Below are 20,142 nucleotides of genomic sequence, written 5' to 3'. Positions count from 1 at the left end.
ATAATTTCCTAATTCCATCTCTTTGGTTTATTATTTTTTCCTTTTCCTTTCCTTTTTTTTTTTTTTTTTTTTTTTGTTTTTGGTGATGTCTGTATTCCTTAGTCCTATTTCAAATTTACTTTCCCCCTTATTAAAGAAAATATAGAAAAGAAATGGATATGGGGGAGGGGGAGGAAAGGAGGGATAGGAGATGGGATTTGGGTATGGGGAGCACTAATTGGAGCCATTAGAATAGAAATAAATTGGATTATATCAAATAAGCTGAAAATTTCAGTTTTAAACACCAAAGGTCTTGGTTTGCCAGTTAAATGAAGGATTGAAGCATTATTAAGGAAGGACGCAGCAGATTTGATCTTTTTACAAGAAACGCACCAACATAAGGATGGACAAAACGAATTGAAATTGAATTGGGCAAGGAACTATGAGAAAGCATTTGGAAGTTCTAAATCAAGGGGGGTAGCAATAATAATTGCGAAAAAATGTAATTTTGTAATAAAAAAGGTATTAAAAGATGATGATGGAAGATATATAATAATACAAGGAGAATTAGGGGAAGATTGTATTGGCAAATGTATATGCCCCAAATGAAAAACAGGAAGAATTTTATGAGAAATTATTAAGAAAAGTGGAAAAGCTACAAGAACAATACATGGTATTGGCAGGTGATTTTAATATGCAAATGGATAGGATAAAAGATAAATCTAATCCTTCAGTAAAGGATAGATATAAAAACATAAATTTAAATAAAATAATGAGCAAAAGGGAATTTAAAGATGTAAAAGGAGATGAAGCAAAATATACATATTATTCTGCTGTACATAAAACATGGTCTATTGTATATTTTTGTATCAAAAACATAATAAATAAAGTATTAAATTCAGAAATATCAAGTATAAAGGTCCATGCCTTGGTGAATGTAGAAATAGTGGTTAAGAAGGATTATGAACAAGTAAAAAGGTGGAGGTTAAATACTAAGATATTGAATTGAGGAAATTGTAGAAAAAATTGGAAAGGAATGGCAAGAAATATGGGATATAAATGATAAAGATGTGACAAAAGGGTTGTTATGGGACACCATGAAAGTAGTCACAAGAGGAATATGTATGTATAAAAGAAACATATAATCTTAAGAAAAGACAAGAAGAAAGAAAGAGGAAATTAGAAAAAGATGTAGAAGTATTGGAAAATAGATATATAGTTAATAGAGCTAAACAGATATATGTAGAATTAAGGGCAAAAAGGGAAGAATTGGATAAGATGGAAATAAATGAAGTACAAGAAAATTTGATCTATTTAAGAAGAGATGTTTTTGGAATATAGTAATAGAAATTCAAAAATGTTGGCCAGGTCCACACAGAAGAAGAAAATGGAAAGTATGATAAATACGGTTAGAGATAAATCTGGTAAAATATGTAGATTGATGAAAGAAAAATTAAAAATTTTTGAAGAATTTTATAAGGAATTATATCAGGCAGGAGAAAATCATTTGGATAAAATAGAGAAATATGTGGAAGACAATTGGGGGCAAAAATTAGAGAAAGAACATAAAGAGTTACTGGAGCAACCCATTGAGAAGGCAGAGATAGTGGAGGTAATAAAGAAATTGAAAAATGGAAAAGCTGAAAAAAAACTTCCGGTTAGGCATGGCACCGGTTGGAGCGAATTCTCAATCGTGCTGAAAGAGGTTCGCTCGCTTGGTGTGGAAAGGAGCTGCTTTGAAATCACCAAAGTAGCCCAAATTGCCTCCTTGGGAGAGGAGACTTGGACAGGGTTCCATTAAGGTCCAGATAACGCTTCGGGACGTCTCCAGAGTAACATCAAAGAGGGAGTCCGGTAAGAAGCGAGGGGATCGTGGAACTATGCGCGTCCACACTCAAGCCACCATCCGTGGCTCTCAGACGCTGCCAACTATTTAGGGATCTTCAATCTACATCAATCTTGAAACCTCTTATTTTGTTGCAACTGACCTTTCATTTAGTATCGTTTCTTGGCTATTGAGGACTTTAACTATGTTACTATTTTTGGACTGGGAACTCAAGGAGAGACATTCTTTTCAATAAAGTCAAAAGAATTGGGAATAGAGATTGAAAAGGAAGGAAGAAAGTGGAGGACGGAAGAAAATCTAAAAAAAAAAGAGGACTAAGTGAGATCTAAATTAATAGATTAAAAGCTAGACAAGGGTCGAAGTTGGGAAACTGGATCGGAAAAGGAGAGTTTCCAGAGGGACTAAGTTTGGAGGACAAAGAGTGGAGATCGGAAAGGAGACCAGAGGGACCAAGTTTGGAGGACGGGGCCGGAGAAGTTGGAGGAGACCTGAGAGCATGTTTCCAGATGGACTAAGTTTGGAGGACAGAGAGCGGAAATCGGGAAGGAGACCAGAGGGACCAAGTTTGGAGGATGTGGCTGGAGAAGTTGAGGAGACCTGAGAGCGAGTTTCCAGAAGGACCAGGTTTGGAGGACAGAGAGTGGAGATTGGAAAGGAGACCAGAGGGACCAAGTTTGGAGGACATGGCTGGAGAAGTTGGAGGAGACCTGAGAGCAAGTTTCCAGAGGGACCAGGTTTGGAGGACAGAGAGCGGAGATCGGAAAGGAGACTAGAGGGACCAAGTTTGGAGGATGCGGCTGGAGAAATTGGAGGAGACCTGAGAGCGAGTTTCCAGAGGGACCAGGTTTGGAGGACAGAGAGTGGAGATTGGAAAGGAGACCAGAGGGACCAAGTTTGGAGGACGTGGCTGGAGAAGTTGGAGGAGACCTGAGAGCAAGTTTCCAGAGGGACCAGGTTTGGAGGACAGAGAGCGGAGATCGGAAAGGAGACTAGAGGGACCAAGTTTGGAGGATGCGGCTGGAGAAGTTGGAGGAGACCTGAGAGCGAGTTTCCAGAGGGACCAGGTTTGGAGGACAGAAAGCGGAGATCAGAAAGGAGACCAGAGGGACCAAGTTTGAAGGACGCGGCTGGAGAAGTTGGAAGAGGCTTGGGAGTGAGTGTGCTGAGCAAGGGGACCGAAACAGAGACTAGAGGGACTGAGTTTGGAGGACGGAGTCAGAGAAGCCGGAGGAGTCCTGGGAGTGAATGTGCTGAGTGAGGAGATCTGAACAGAGACTAGAGGGACTAAGTTTGGAGGATAGAATCGGAGGAATTGGAAGAGCTTTGGGAGCAAGTGCATCGCAAGCAGAGACTGGAGAAGTGACTAGAGGGACTAAGTTTGGAGGATAAAACCAGAGAATTGGAGGAGACTAGGGAGTGGTATCTAGAAGACAGTGGCAGAGACTAGAGAGGGGATCTAAGTGAGAGCGTGGAAAGTGGATTTTGGAATTGTGGTCAGAGGGACGAATTAGGGAAACTGTGCTAGGGAAGGTGGAAGACCTTTGGCGGGGGGGAGGACAGTGAAAGAGGAGATCAGAACAAGCCCAGAAGTTCAACTGGTGAATACAAGAGAGAAAATTGTGGTAACCCCCGACTATGTCTCAAAACATTTTTTCTTTCTCTTTTTGTGTGAGTGATAAGTAAATATCTTTATCAGGAAAATTGTAACTGATATTTTCAGGGAGGAAATATAAAGCAGAAAGGGCTTAACAGAACCATTTAACTGTAATCGCAAGACAGAAGTAAAAAGTAGACAATAATAACAAATTAAGCAAATAAGGGACTGATTTAAAAAGGATCTACTTTAAGTTATAGGTGAAGGTAAAAAAGGATGTGCTGCCACCTGGTGGAAGAAGGTATCTAACTGATTAAAAAGGGGATATATATCTCAAATCCCAACTTAATATAAATTAGGATATACTGCCCCTTGGTGGAAGGAGGTATATAATACAGATTTGCTTTTTTCCCCTTTTCTTTCTTTCTTCCCCTTGTTTATCTACACCTGTAATATCTAAACAATTTGGAATTGTTGTACAGTATGCTAAAGACGTTAGTCAAATATTGGGGGGATTATTTGACTTGTTTTGATAAGTTACCTGATAATACTTATTATATTGGGGGAGGTCTGTCATTTGTAGATCTTGTTCATTGAAATTTTGATTCTGTAATATTATTCGTGTATATATAAGCGTAAAATGTCTGTCCAAACAAGACTAATTGCCAAGTTGCAACAGCAACAGCAACAGACTCAAATACAAAGAAGACCCTCTGACCCACCGAAACCACAGGATATTAGCTCTGCGTTACTGGAGGAGATGCGACAGATAAGACAAGACATGAGAAGGGACAAAGAAGAACTGAAACAGGACATGGAGAAAATGAAAGGTGAAATCAAATTGGAGATTAGATCAGATCTTAATGAAATCAATCAATCAATTAAATCAATAACTACAGATGTGAGACAAGTTAAGACAAAAGTGAAAGTATTGGGGGAAAAAGAACCAAGAATTGGAAAAGAAATTGAAAGAGGAAACAGAGAAGAGAAAAGAACTACAAGACCAACAAGCAAACTGGGACCAGAAAATGAGAGAAAGATGTTTAAAGATTAGAGGGCTTCCAGAATGTGAAAATGAAAAAAACAACAGAATATATTACAGAAATCTTGGCTGATTTTATAAAGAGAGATAAAGAAATAATGGAGCTGGAGTTTGATAAAGCTTTTCACGTAAACTCATGGGTATCTAAACAAAAGAAACTACCACGAGACATAGTTATTTACTTTGTTAGGACAAATATGAAAGATTTAGTTCTTCAACAACACTTCAAATTGCGTCTAATGGTGAATAATGTCGAAGTCCAACTGTTGAAAGACATTCCCAGACCGATTTTACAAAGGAGGAAAGACTATGCCTTTCTAACTAAGAAATTGCGAGAAATGGATATCAGATACAGGTGGGAATCCCCAGAAGGAGTCTCGTTCAAATACAGACAAAAGAGAGTGAAAATCAATAATCTGAAACAAACGAGAGAATTTCTGGATGACCTTCTCAAAGACCAAGAACAAAGTCAAGAAGAGGACACAGGATTGTTAAATTTAGAAAAACAACCTCCAGTAGATAAAGACCCCGATCTTGACCAAAATGATGATCTATTGAGAAACTCAGAAGAATTACAACTTTCAACATTAACGCAACTACAAGATGACTAATTCTGTGAAATTTATATCTTGGAATGTAAAGGGGCTCAATAGTCCATAAAAAAGAAAACGTATTTATCATTTTCAGGCAAAAAGAAATGGGATATCATCTGCTTGCAGGAGACACACAAAAAATCGGAAATAAAATACTTAAAAAATTCAAATTTGGGTGAAGAATTTGTATCTGCTGGAGACAAAAGGAAAAGAGGAGTTGTTATCTACGTAAATCAAAAAATGAATGCAAAAGAAATCTTCAACGATCTACAAGGACGGTATATAGGGATCGAGTTGGAATGGCAAATGGGGAAAACACTGGTTGTAGGTCTTTATGCCCCAACAGATAATAAGGAGAAATTTTATAAAGAAATAACAAATCTAATAACACAATACAACTATGAGAACACAATAATCATGGGTGATTGGTATGGTGTAATTGATCCAAAAATTGACAGAAAATCGGCTAAAGATATAAAAAAAATAAAGGCAAACTTCCCAAATCTTTTTTTGAAATGACAGAAATGATGGCATTAATGGATATTTGGAGAGTTAAAAATGGCTCAGCCATTTTACATATTACTCAGAACCTCATAAATCTTGGTCTCGGATAGATTTGTTCATGGTTTTGTCATCAATGGTACCCAGAGTGGACAAAGTGGACATCCTTCCCAAAATTTTGTCGGATCACAATCCAATTATGATGAATGTGACATTCGGAGCAAAAGAATTTAACTGGAGATTAGATGAAAATTTGTTGAAAAATGAGGAGATTTTTGTGCAAGCCCAGAAACATCTACAACTCTTCTTTGAGGAAAATCTTGATAATGAAGTTGAGACTCATATAGTTTGGGACACATCCAAAGCAGTAATGAGAGGATTCTTTATAATGAAAAGTGCTGAACAGAAAAAAGAAACAAAGGAGAAAGACAGAAGAAATCCTAAAAGAAATAAGATGGAGATCCAGTTAAGAAAAGATTTAAATCAAAAAAATCTGAAAGAAAAGATAAAATTACTGCAAAAGCAGCTTATATTGTTTATGACGGAGAAGATGGAAAGGAAAATAAAATACACAAGACAGAAGCAGTTTGAATTTGCAAATACAGTCGGCCCTTCTTATACACAGATTTTTTATACACGGATTCAAGCATACACGGTTTGAAAATGTTCTAAAAAAGTATAAATTTACCTTGATTTTCCATTTTTTATAAGGGACACCATTTTGCTATGTCATTATATGTAATGGGACTTGAGCATACACGGATTTTGTTATACACGGGGGATCTTGGAACCAAACCCCAGCATATAACAAGGGTCCACTGTAAACCAAACTGATGGTTGGCATGGAAATTAAGAAAGACCAAAGAGAAAAAAAACCATATGGAAAATAGAAGAAGATTCGAGAATAACTACAAATCAAACACAAATAAAAAAGATGTTTCAAAAATATTATACGAATTTGTATAAGAAAGACTATGTGGATAAAGAAGACTTGCAGATGTACTTAAACTCCGGGAAAATTCAAAAGATAGAAGAAGAACAACAAAAGAAACTGAATCAACAAGTGACAGTGGATGAAATCTACGCAGCAATTAATAAACTCAAAACAGGGAAAGCTCCGGGACCTGATGGAGTCACATCTATCTATTACAAAAAATTATGGCATATCATTGCCAAACCACTCCAATGTGTTATGAATAATGTACTAGACTCAAAAACACCTGATTCATGGAATTCAGCTTTTATAACTTTAATACCAAAAGAAGATAAGGAATTGGAAAAATCAAAAAATTATAGACTGATCGCCCTTTTAAATGTGGACTACAAAATCTTCATCTCTATATTAGCAGAAAGATTTTAAAAATTTTTGAATGAATGGATTAATGCAGACCAATGCGGCTTTCTCCCAAATCGACAAATGAAAGAAAATATAAGATATGTGTTGGATGTAACTGAATATCATACGAAAAGACCCCACAGCCTTGATATTTCTCGACGCAGAGAAAGCGTTCGACAATTTGAATTTGAATTTTATATTTGGAATATTGGAAAAAATGAATACAGGGGCAAACTTCACAAACTGGATTCGGGCGATATATAGAGAGCAAAAAGCAAAAATACTGATCAACAATGAAACCACAGAATATAAAAAAATCCAATTATCCTGGTTTGGAAGAATAGCATTAAGATGAAAATATTACCAAAATTATTTTTTTTATTCAGAATGATACCATTAAAAGTGTCGGAAACCGAACTGAATAAATGGCAACAGCTAATAAATATATTTTCTAATGGAGGGAAAAGAACAAGATTAAATAAACAATTTTGGTATACAACACAAAGAGAAGGAGGGTTAGGCCTTCCCAATATAAGAGGATATTATGAGGCTAATCAATTGAGATATGTGATAGAAGGTATGTTGAGTGGGATAGATTTAGAATGATTAGAAGTAAATACAGAGGAAGTAGATATGAGAATATTTAAGAACGTTACTAAGAAATAAATAAAAATTATTGGAAACCCACTTATGAAAAATATAATAGAAATATGGTGTAAACAAAAAATGAGTTAATGAATGAAGATTCAATAATAACACCAATAATAATGGAAAAGAAATATTCAAAGAACTTGAGAGGATTGTTAGATAAGGAGTTAAAGGAAAGGAAAATAGACAGAATAGAAGATTGGATAGATGTAAGAATAGAGAAAAGAAATATAAAAGAAAAATTTATGGGAATAAAAATTTCATGGTTTCACTATATGCAAATAGAACAATGGATTAAAAATTGTAGGAAAAGGAATGTAGAAAAGAAAAAGTATACACAATTTGAACAAATAGTTCAGAAAGGAAGAGAAATGGAAGAAAATGAGAACATAAAAGGAATTACTAGTAAAATTTACAAAATGTTGATGGAGAATAAAGGAGGAAAAATAAAAGGAAATATTTTAAAGGGATTATGGGAAGAAGAATTAGGATGTAAAATAAAAGATAAGGAATGAGATAGAATTTGGGACCAAAGGCACCTGAAAAATTTATCAGTTCGGATAAAAGAAAATTATAATAAGTTGATTTGAAAATGGTACCTGACTCCAGTGAGATTACATAATATTAATAAGAATAACTCAAAAAATTGTTGGAGAGGCTGTCAAGAAGTAGGGTCTTATATGCATATGTGGTGGCAATCTAAATATGTAGAAAACCTTTGGGAAAAAGCAATATTAGAAATAGAAAATGTTATGAATATAAAAATAGATAGAAGACCGAGTATAGTTTTATTATCATTATATAATTCAGAGGAATGGAAAAAAGAAAAAAAAGATTTGGTAACAAGTTTGCTTACCGCAACGAAATTAATAATAGCAAGGTGTTGGAAAACAAAAATAGATGTAGAAGTGGAGGATTGGTACAAAGAGGTATGGAGATTAGCCATCAATGATAAATGGACTTGTAAACTGAAAGTAAAAAAAGGACTATGGAAAAGAAATGACGTTGAGGGGATTTGGAAAGAATTTGTTGAGAAAGTACTCAGAAAAGAAGATGGAAGACTACCTCCAGAAGATGAACTGAAATTTTGGATGGATGGAAATGGCTCCAGGGAAGGGGGGCACTGAGGGGTATATAAAATAATGTGTTAAAATGTTATAGAATGTAATAGAATGTAGGGAGATATTTGTTTATGGAAGTACTATAAAAATATTTTAAAAAAAAAAGAAACCTTTGCTATCTCATTTCTACCTTGCTAACCAAGCATAATAAAATTTTGGCTTCTCGTTTTTTTCCTTCCTCAGGCACTCTGCAATACATGGCCCCAGAGGTCATTGATCAGGGGCCCCGTGGCTATGGCAAGCCAGCTGACATCTGGTCCTTGGGCTGCACCATCATTGAGATGGCTACAGGCAACCCTCCTTTCTTTGAGTTGGGCAGCCCACAAGCCGCCATGTTCAAGGTGAGCACCTGGTTATCAGCAGGTCACTCATATTTTTGCAAGTGACTGGCAAAGCGGGTCAACCAGTGCTCCTCTTTTGTCTGCTTTCTTACTTATAAGGATCGTTCGGATAAGGAATGTCTTGATGGTAAGAGCGGTTTGACAATGGAACCAATACCTACAAAGGTGATGGGGTCTCTTTCCCTGCACATCTTCAAGAAGAAGCCGGATAGCTACCTGCTGGGGATGCTGTAGTTGGAGTTCCTGCATGAAGTGGGGAGTTGAATTTGATGGCCTAGAGGGCTCCTTCCAGCTCTGAGTCTAAGCAGATGCACAGCATGGGGAAATTACTTTTTTGGACTACATTTCCCAGAACCCACCCCCCCCCCCCCAAATCCCCAGCCAGCATGGGGATGACATGGCAGGGTGATTCTGGGAATTGTACTTTAAAAAGTAGCTTTTCCAATCTCCTACTGGCTTGTGGAGGAGAGGGGGATTATAGACCTTAGGCGACTGGATCTCAGAGCATGAATGAGAATGAAATAAGGGCATAATTTAGCAACTTCCCTCATTCAGCCAGAACATGAAAATCTGTACTTCCAGCCACAGGGTTTGTTGGCAGTGATGAGTCAGCACTGTCTAGTGGTTAGAGTAGATGTGAGGGAGATTGAACTGCACACATAACCAAGAATCTCATACAGTGACCTTAATTCAGTCAGCCATGCTGTTCCTCAGTCCTAACTAGCTTCCCCAGATCTGTTGCTTTCCAGATGGTTTAAACGTCAGCTCCCATCAGCCTGGCTTCACTGGATCTGACCCACCACTGTGAACCAACCAAAAGAAAACAACTAGACAAACCTGTAGTTGTCCCAGTATGGCTGGGCAGCAAGACTATTTATTGGTGGGGGTTTGTGTATCACTGTCACCCTTGTCTCTTTTCTCAGGTAGGCATGTTCAAAATCCACCCTGAGGTGCCCAGTTCCATGTCTGATGAAGCCAAAGCCTTTATTCTGAGTTGTTTTGAAGCTGATCCAGACAAGCGGGCAACTGCTGCTGCCTTGCTTCAAGAACCCTTTCTGAAGTTACCGAATAGGAAGAAAGCTAGGAGCTCAGTAATGATAGGTAAGGTAGGGAGTCCATCTATAAGCCAAGTTGGGATTCCTGATTATTTGGAAGGTAGCTCTGCCTTTTCATTGCTTCCAAACCTGACTCACTCTCTCCTTTGCACAGATGAATTGTCAGCTTCAAATGCACCTGAAAGATCTTCTGCAGATGATGCTGGTGAGTCCAGGAGCCGTTCCTCATCCTTGCAGTCCTTGAAGGCACAGACAGAGAACATTCTCCTTACTCGGAGCTCTAGTGAGGTGGCCCAAAGAACCAGCTACCTAAGGTAATATGGAGTTTTCTGTAAGCCACACATTACTGAGCTTTGGAATTTAGACTTCTTAGTAACTTATTGTAACTTAATAAGTTGATCAGCAGATTTTTATAGAAAACAACAAAAGAGTCATGTGGGACCATTAAGACTAACACAGATTTATCACAGCATAAGCTTTTGTGGCTAACAGCCCACTTCCTTAGACACAGAAAACAGGATCTCAGGCTGCTCCACGCTGCAGAAATAATCCAGTTTGACACCGCTGTAACTGCCATGGCTGAGTGCTATGAAACTGGGATTTATAGTTTTGAGCAATATTTAGCCTTCTCTGTTGCCAAAGTGACCAAGAAAAGGGGAAAGAGGGAAAGAGAAAGAAGAAAAGAAAGAGAGAGAGAGAGCAGAAGGAAGGAAGGAAGGAAGGAAGGAAGGAAGGAAGGAAGGAAGGAACTTAGTTGGCTGTTCGGTCCAGAAAATCAACCCCAAAACATCAGTCAGTATTCCTGTTTCAACTTACTACTAATTCTTCTCTAGTTTTCCCAAGGTAGGTAATACAATACAGATCTTTGTGGGAGAAAGAAGAGTATGACCACCACCTGGTGGCATCTGTTGTTACTGCTACCATTAATTTAAGTACTGTACTCTATAATATAGAAACTCTGTAATACCAAGAGAGGGACCTCCAATTTTCTTTTTGCAGCTTTTTAAAAGGCAGGATATAATTTCTAGTTATTAGAGGCTGAGCCTCTCGGATATTCCAAAATATTCCAAAATCATCCCCATGAATGGCTCCGTGTACGTAAACTTTGTTTTGTGTACAGAATTGTTAAAAAAAATAATGTATATAAAATTAGCTTCAAGCTATGTATATAAGGTGTATATGAAACATAAATAAATTTCCTGTTTAGACTTGGGTCCCATCTGCAAGAAATCTCATTATGTATGTGCAAATATTCCAAAATGCAAGAAATTCCAAAGTCCAAAACACTTCTGTTTCCAAGTATTTCAGATAAGGGAGACTCAACCTGAATAGCAAAAGCAAGTACATTTCTATACCACTTACCAGTGTACTTAAGCACTCTTTAAGTACCCCAACAAGCTGGGTACTCATTTTAGCGACCTTGGAAAGGTGCCAGGCTGATTCAACCCTGGAACCTTTGGCTAGTATCGAACTCACAACCTTGCCACTCTGAGTGAGTGCAGTACCGGCATTTAACCATTGCATCACCAGAGCTATCTGCAACTTGATTGTTTATAGCCACGGACCGTCACAATATACAGACATACAAATATATAATATTTATATTCATTAAACAGTACCCATAATTACCTGGGGAAATTATAATTTACAAAATTTTTAATAAAATTTATAGCAAATTTGTTGTAGAATTTACAATATTTTTTTCTCCTAGTATAAAAAAGCACACCAATTTCTCCCCCCACCCTGATATTAATACACAGATTATAATACGTTGAAGGATCTTCAATTGTGGCCAATGTCTGTAGAGTGCCATGAGACCAAATCCCCACTTCTACTCAATATGTCTACCCAGGGTTCCCGAGGAACTGGGCAATTTTGACCTCAGCCTTTCCTCCTCCTCCCACGAGGAGAGTGGCTGTTTGTTCTTGCTGAAGAAGGACAGCGAGCGGAGAGTCACGCTCTACAAAGTCCTGACAGAGGAACTGCCCAGTATTGCAGCTGCAATACACAAGGCTCAGGAAGAGGTAAGTTCTGCTCAGGCTTTGTAGAACCACAGGGTTACCAGCCTCTTTCCTTTCCCAGATTTGGCATTTGCTGGACCTGAAATAAAACACTTTTTTTTCCTCAAGAATACTTGCAGGGGATGTTTTGTTGGGAGCGCAATGTTCCCAGTGTTCGTAGCATTTACTGCTTTGAACATTGGCGCAGGGCCAGCTGTACCATTTGACACAATGAGGCAACTCCCTCAGGTGGCAGATGCTGGGGGACATTATGATGCCCATGCAAGCTTGCAAAGTTTGCATGACGTATTTTCTGTATTTTGGTTGGCCAACGAAGGTATCACTCCTTTTGTGGAATTTGGAATTTGTTGTATTTTGCTCTAACATTGCTACCCTTGAATGTGACCCCATCTGTTATCTCTGAGCTGCCCAGCCACACAGTGTGTGCCGCACTGCCCTCTTTGTGCCTTCAGTTGTGGTAGAGGATAGTGTATTGTCATCAGTAGTGAAACTGAGAGTCCAGTTCAGTTCTTTACTTGGAATTTGGTATGGAGGGACACCATCTTGCACTTTATCTCAGGAAGCAAAATGTCCTGGGCCAGCCATGCCTTACAAGGTAACTTGAATTTCTAGAGGTGAGGAGATCAAGTTGTAGGTAGGAACGTGGATGAGTTTCTTTCTGTGTCAGTAGCCCAGTCCTTTTTGTGTTAGCAACTTCATTTGTTTTCAAAGAGATCTTGCATCACCTTTGAGACTGAAAGATGAAAGTTGGTAGCATGAACTTTTGTAGACTTGAGCCAGCATGTTATAGTGGTTTCAATGGAGAACTAAACTTCTGGAGAACAGGTTTGCCATGGCCATGGAAACCCACTGGATGACCTTGACCAAGTCACACACTCTCAGAGGCCTTTCAGACTACCTTTTACCCCCGATCAGAAGCCGGATTAACCACGGGAAGTTCATACTGGCCCCGATCCTTCCACAAGCAAAAACGAGGCTTTCACACTTGTTCAGAGGCAAATGTCCCTTGGTGCGGTTCTTTTGAAAGTGGAGTAAAAGCTTTATCTTTTTTTAAAAAAAAAATGGGTCTGGCGAATATGAACATGTCCCCGATCATGATTGGGGCAATTTCAGGGGAGGGATTTAGGTCAAAGGGAGGGCAGAGAACGAAACATTCCTTCCCTTCATGGGGCGAAGGAGGAAGAGGAAGGAGCCAAGGGAAAGAAGGGTGCCATGAAGGGCAGAATCAGAAGGAGGAGGAGGAGGAGAAGGAAGGAGCAGGATGAAGGGTCAAGTTCAGGGTAGGTCAGAGGGAGGGCACAGAACGGAGCAAGCCTCCCTCTCGCACCAGGCATTTTTTCTCTCTCTTTTTATTTTTTATTTTGACAGACTATGCACATGCTTTTTGCTACAGGGTGATACATATAGATAGAAAGTGTGTCTGCTTATGCTACTTTCCCTTTCATTTGCTTGCTCCCAGCATACACTTTGCGAAAGGCTTTTTTTCTAAATTATTTTTGATATGCGAATGCTACAATGTGAAAGTTACAAATGTTTCCCTTTCAATTTGGCAAACTGATACAGAATGCTTTTGCTACTGTATGTGTCTGTAAAAAATCTGGGGTGGCTGAGGGAAAGCAAAGGATGCAAAGATGGCATTCCAAGGTGAGGATTTTTGTTGTTGTTGTTGTTGTTGTATGTGTATGTGAGTCATTCGGGTTGGCAAAGCAAGAGGATGCAGAGATGGCATTTGGGGTGAGGAATTTATTATTATTATTATTGTATGTGCATGAGGCATCCTGGGGTCGCAAGGAGGGAGGATGCAGAGATGGCATTAGATTGCATTTTGGGGTTGAAAACAGAGGCAGAGGAAGCTCCATAATCTGTAGTGACCCAAATACAAACAACACACACACACACCTGGAGGTTTTTAAATTTGACAAAATATGCGCATACTGCCGTCTGTTTTTTTTAAATAAAAAAAGAGGGAGGAAAGCACACATCCACTTGCCCAACTGCTGTAGGAAACGTCACCTTGACAAAAGTGGAACTGAATTTGATTGACAGCACAGGAGCCTTCATTTTAAACCAGTACCACAAATGTGAACTCTCCGCAAAGAGCTGCAATGGAATTCAGGGGTAAATTACCCTGAATAAGGTAAATGAAAGTGGGCACTTGCTTCCGGACAGATTTGGGAGGGGGAGACCCAGACCTGCCCAGTTCCATCCAACTCAAATGAGCGAGTGGGAATGGGGCCTCGGCCTCAGAGGAAGGCAGTGGTAAGCACTCTGAAGACATGTTGCTAAGGAAACCCCATGACAGAGTCACCTTGGGTACAGATTCACTAAGGTCACCATAAGTCAGAAATGAAGTCAGAAATGACTTGAAGGCACACAACAGCAATAACAACTTGCTGTATATTTATTAGCTGCTTCCAAGTTCTAGGAAATACAAAATGAAAACAAAACAATCTATTCCCATCTATTTGTGATTATTTTTATTTTTTCTTTATGCCATTCTTTTCACAAGGAATGAAATAAGAGCCAAACAGGTTGCATTTGGCCAAGAGTTCTTCTTTGGTTATGAAAAAGCCCTCTCCTTAACCAATGCGAAGACATCCCTTTCCTCTACACTCATTGCTGTTGGGGAAGGACCAGTCTGCATAGTAGATTGGGCTATAGGTACTTTTCCAAGCCTTGCATTTGTTTAGGTTTGTTCCTGGTTGTATAATCTCCTCCTGACTTGGCCTTCTTCTTCCTCTTCCCTCCAGAGTCCCCTCTCATTGGAGCACATCTCACAGCTGGTGTCCTGCCTCAAGAGCTACATTCGCTCACCCAGCCGCAAACAGCTGGCACAGGACCTGCTCCAACTCCAGGCCAACTTGCAGGTGGATGGGCTGGGCCTTTGTTGGGTCCAAGCGCCACTCTTCACTTTCCAAGACACAGTGAGTATCCTGCAGAAGTATCTCCAGTATCCTTGATACAAAAGTGTTGCAGAAGATTGCTGCAACTCTGGAGTCCTTGTGGACTGGAAGAGTTCTTGCAAAATGCAGTGCAGACTCCATCAGGGCTGATCCTTCAGCTGTCTTAGATAGCAAAGGCTAGGAATGGGGGGATAGCACAAGGCTATGTGGGGACTGTGGTCTCCTCTCTGGTATGCCTTCAGAGCTGTCCTTGCTTCCCACACTGAGCCCATCACTTTAAAAATTAAAAAGATTACAGGGCATGTCTAATCATTTTATCCATGTAAATGATGGGAGGCATCATCTTATCCATTGCATCAGGCAGCATAATTGTCTGGGGGCATACCTGTGTACTGCAGAGATGAACTGGTGAGTGTGTGCCCAGAGAGAATTGCACCACAATTGATTTTAATAGGGGAATTAATTAATTCAGCAAGAGAGCTCTTAGGTAACATTAAAAGCAGGGAACTTTTGCCTTTGTATACCAAGTTCAAGCAAACTAGAAATGCCAGAGCGCAAGGTCCAAACGTAATTTTATTAATACAGTAAAAGGATTCCAATGCTCACACACTCGTACAAGAGCTAACAAAGTGAAGGTATGCTAAATGGGATAGTATTTGGAAAGATGGGATTGGATAGTTCACCAAATCAGAAACCAGCTCCTTCCAAGAGTTTTTGTTTGTTTGTTTTGGTTTTCATATTTTGGAAGCAACCTGACGCCTGAACTCACTGCAGTTGCCTAAACTGCCTTGGATGTTTAAACTTATTTTTGTATCAACACTACACAGTTATAGCAATTTAATACCATTTTAATTGCCATGCTTTCATGCTGTGAAATCTGAGTTTTATAGTTGAGTGATTTAGTTAGGATTCTCTGCTACGGAAATGTAATTCTTTAATTCAGGGGCATGCACTACTATAGAGAATTCTAGGTATCATCAAACTACAAATCACGGGATTTGTAGGAGGGAATCACGTCAGTTAAAATGGTATCAAGCTGCTATAGCTATGAATAGGGTTGCCATCCCTGAGGACCTCCAAACCGGGGAAAATGTAGGACAAGGTTTAAAAATATAGGACCCTCTTTTTTTCTTTTTTCTTTTTTAATTTCCTGGCCAGGAAATTAAAAAAAAAAAAGGTCCTACATTTTTAAACCTTCTCCGAGGCCTGGCTAGGGCCTGGGAGACAGCTTCTCCCAAGCCCCGGCCAGGCCTCGGAGGACTCCGCGATCACGGAGCCGCTTCAAGGGCCTGGCTGGGGCCTGAAGCCAAAAATGTCCTCCCCGGCCCAGAGGCCTACCTTTGGTCCTCTGCTCTGGCGTTTTTGTTGCTGCTGCGGCTGCTTCGGCAGGGGCTGCCTGCTGCCCTCCTCTGCCCGCCGCCTCAGTCCCTCGCCGGCCCATGTGAGCTCCTCCTCTTTAACCTGGGTGGCCAATGGGATCAGAGAGCTGGAACAGCCCCGCCCCCTGCCAGTAGTCACAGACTCCTGAAGCAGGGGGCGGGCTGTTCCGCTATTGGCAAGCCTGCCAGCCAATAGGAGGTGCTTCAGCCTCCGACAGAGCCCTACGCGCGCCCGCGCAGAACTGTGAGTGTGGGCGCATGGGGCACAGGGCCCAGCTTACGGAGCCGAACCGCGGCGGCGGCTAAGGCCACGTCGGTGACGGCGGCGGCGGCCAGAGGAGCAGCCACAGCAGGCCACACAGCAACAGCTGCATTGGTGGTGGCGGCGGTGGCGGCTGCAAGAGCGGCCAAAGGCACCACCATAGCGGCACAATAACAAAGCCCGGGGCGGGGACAAACCCGGGACAAGCCCCAAACCATAGCATGACCATGCAGACGGTCCAAAAATGGGAAATTCCCGCCCCCCGCCGGGTTATGGCAACCCTAGCTATGAAGAGCAGATATAGCCTGGGGGTCCTTTCATACAACACAGTAGATTGTTGGTGTACTACTGCTTCTTAAACTGCAAATCCAAAGATTCCAAGAATGTTGCCATGGCAATTAAAGTGGAATATAATGTATATATAATGAATGGGATCTGAGTCTCTGATTTTTTGTAATGAATGGAATTGTAATGAAAAACCTTCAAGTGTGATATTAATTCACAGATGGACAAAAAGGTATCTCTGGGTGATTTTGAGATAGATTTCTGAGCCTTCCCTATTTAAAAATGCAATGATTACTGGTAAATCTCTCCACTTTCCCATCTTACCTCTGCCCCAATGTCTGCTACTGAAGTGAAGTGGGGAGAGTATAACCAGTGATGGGGTTTTGTTTGGAAGGTCTGAATCTGTCCTGTCCCACCTCTGCAGGTAAAGCAAGCACTAAGGAAGCTCCAAATCAAACCTCACTGGGTGTTTGCTCTGGATAACCTTATGGGGCAAGCGGTTCAAGCAGCCTTTACCATCCTCTTGACAGGTAGGAGGAATGAGTGAAGGAGAAGGTGCCTCACACTTGGGAAAATAGGACCTAGAGTAGTCCTATTTATTTATTTATTGGTATAAGACGCTCAGTGCATGGGAAGAGGAAAATGGTTGATGTCCCCAGGCTTACATGGTGTGTGTTTACAAATGCTCTTGAATCTTTCATCGAAAACAAAGAAGAATTACCAACCACATGCTACAACTAGAGAATTCTGTTTCTTAGATTAACACAAACTATTCAAAACCTGGATGTTTTGCAGTGGGCCCTTGGTATCCACAGGGTTTGGTTCCAGGACTCCCTGTGGATACCAACATCCATGGATGTTCCAGTCCCATTAAAGACAATGGCATAGTGAAATTGTGTGTCCCTTATATAAAATAGCAAAATCAAGGTTTGCTTTTTGGAATTTATCTTTTGGGAATATTGTTTTGGTTGAATCTGTGAATAAAGAATCCATAGATATGGATCTGTGTATGGATTTCCATGTTTGGATCACATGTTCCCAAAGGTACATCACCCAATGAGGTACTTAAAGTGGCATGAGACAGATAGGCAGCCACTCTGTTAGGAAGGATCTAATTAGGGGAATTTTAATTAGCTCAAATATAGCTGAGAGGTGACCCTAACAACACCACATGCCGGAATCGGGTCCCAACAGTGTATACCAGAGGTCGCCAGCAAGCCCCAAGAGAAAGAGACGCTGATACCAACCAGGTCCAATTAAAAGCGTAACGTTTATTAAGGCACAGGGAAAACCACACAGCAAAAGGGGAACACACACACACACACACAAACACACATTCAATGCTACAACAGGGGATGAGTGAGTTGGGGAGATAGGTTTGAGAAAGAGAGGCACCACTAGGGAATACTACCTTAGAAGTCTTCTCCAGGACGTCTGATGAAACTTGGATGGACAGTGGATCATGTCCGCAGGAGTGGGGGAAGAGGGCCGCGGGAGCTAAGAGCAGAGTTCAAACTGGCATGGACCAGCTTGCAACCTGGTGATAGCACAAGCTCAGCTCAGCTCAAAGAGGGTCCAGAAACCCAGGGTTCTTATAGGTCGAAACGTATCCAGAGGCTATGGGGACTTGCCAGACAAAGGTGTTGATTGCTTGGGCTTTGTTAAGCCGAGAGCAAGTACACTGGTACCCCGGGTTACGAAATTAATTCGTTCCGCTATTCCTTTCGTAAGCCGAAAATTTCGTAACCCGAAGCGCTTTTCCCATTGAAAATAACTAATGCGTTCCATGACCTCAGACTGAACCTGCAAGTCAAAACAAAGTCACAATAGAGGCCTATTAAGCTAAGTACCCTACAATACACAATGTAATACAAAGTTGCCTGAGGCACTAAAGAGCTTAACAATGACTGACAGGTCCATTCTAAACTTTCTAATGATCTTAACAATGACTGACAGGTCCATTCTAAACTTTCTAAGGATCTTAACAATGACTGACAGGTCCATTCTAAACTTTCTAAAGGATAAAGAAAAAAAGTTTTTTTCTCTCTTTGATGGTTCTGGCATCTCAGAGTCAGGCAGGAGGAGGAGGATGAGCTCTCAAATCATCACACCCATGACCAAAGCACCCCAAATCTAAAAAAGCAACCCCATGGTCACACTCTCTGGCCCAAACTTGCAAAAGTCCCACCCCACACTTTGAAAACATCACAGCCATGACCAAACCACCCCAGAACCCAAACTCAAAGGCCAGAACCCCCAAATCTGAAAATGCCACCCCAAAGTCACACTCTCTGGCCCACATCAAATCAAGGCCAAACTTGCAAAAATCGATGCCCACACTTTGAAAACATCACAGCCATGACCAAACCACCCCAGAACCCAAACTCAAAGGCCAGAAACCCCAAATCTGAACATGCCACCCCAAAGTCACACTCTCTGGCCCACATCAAATCAAGGCCAAACTTGCAAAAATCGATGCCCACACTTTGAAAACATCACAGCCATGACCAAACCACCCCAGAACCCAAACTCAAAGGCCAGAAACCCCAAATCTGAACATGCCACCCCAAGGTCACACTCTCTGGCCCACATCAAATCAAGGCCAAACTTGCAAAAATCGATGCCCACACTTTGAAAACATCACAGCCATGACCATGCCACCCCAGAACCCAAACTCAAAGGCCAGAAACCCCAAATCTGAACATGCCACCCCAAGGTCACACTCTCTGGCCCACATCAAATCAAGGCCAAACATGCAAACCTCACATCTCACACTTTGAAAACATCACAGCCATGACCAAGCCACCCCAGAACCCAAACTCAAAGGCCAGAAACCCCAAATCTGAACATGCCACCCCAAGGTCACACTCTCTGGCCCACATCAAATCAAGGCCAAACATGCAAACCTCACATCTCACACTTTGAAAACATCACAGCCATGACCAAGCCACCCCAGAACCCAAACTCAAAGGCCAGAAACCCCAAATCTGAACATGCCACCCCAAGGTCACACTCTCTGGCCCACATCAAATCAAGGCCAAACACATCTCACACTTTGAAAACATCACAGCCATGACCATGCCACCCCAGAACCCAAACTCAAAGGCCAGAAACCCCAAATCTGAACATGCCACCCCAAGGTCACACTCTCTGGCCCACATCAAATCAAGGCCAAACACATCTCACACTTTGAAAACATCACAGCCATGACCAAGCCACCCCAGAACCCAAACTCA

The 20,142-nt window shown here is 40.9% G+C and overlaps 1 protein-coding gene across 1 annotated transcript in view; it reads left to right on the top strand.

Annotated features, from left to right (window-relative positions):
- The window catches only part of MAP3K6 (mitogen-activated protein kinase kinase kinase 6), an 86,464-nt gene that overhangs the window by 51,433 nt on the left and 14,889 nt on the right, over positions 1-20,142 (top strand). Inside the window, exons 18-23 of the mRNA XM_089479347.1 lie at positions 8,844-9,001; positions 9,925-10,102; positions 10,211-10,370; positions 11,909-12,080; positions 14,828-15,001; positions 17,331-17,436. Coding sequence (XP_089335473.1) covers positions 8,844-9,001; positions 9,925-10,102; positions 10,211-10,370; positions 11,909-12,080; positions 14,828-15,001; positions 17,331-17,436 — 948 coding nt within the window. The remainder of the gene's footprint in view (positions 1-8,843; positions 9,002-9,924; positions 10,103-10,210; positions 10,371-11,908; positions 12,081-14,827; positions 15,002-17,330; positions 17,437-20,142) is intronic.

This window comes from Sceloporus occidentalis, unplaced genomic scaffold (genome assembly GCF_023333645.1).
Source record: "Sceloporus occidentalis isolate IW3139 unplaced genomic scaffold, rSceOcc1.0.p SCAF_13, whole genome shotgun sequence".
Taxonomy (NCBI): domain Eukaryota; kingdom Metazoa; phylum Chordata; class Lepidosauria; order Squamata; family Phrynosomatidae; genus Sceloporus; species Sceloporus occidentalis.
Note: the sequence above shows the minus strand (reverse complement) of the source record. Positions and strands in the feature narration are given on the sequence as shown.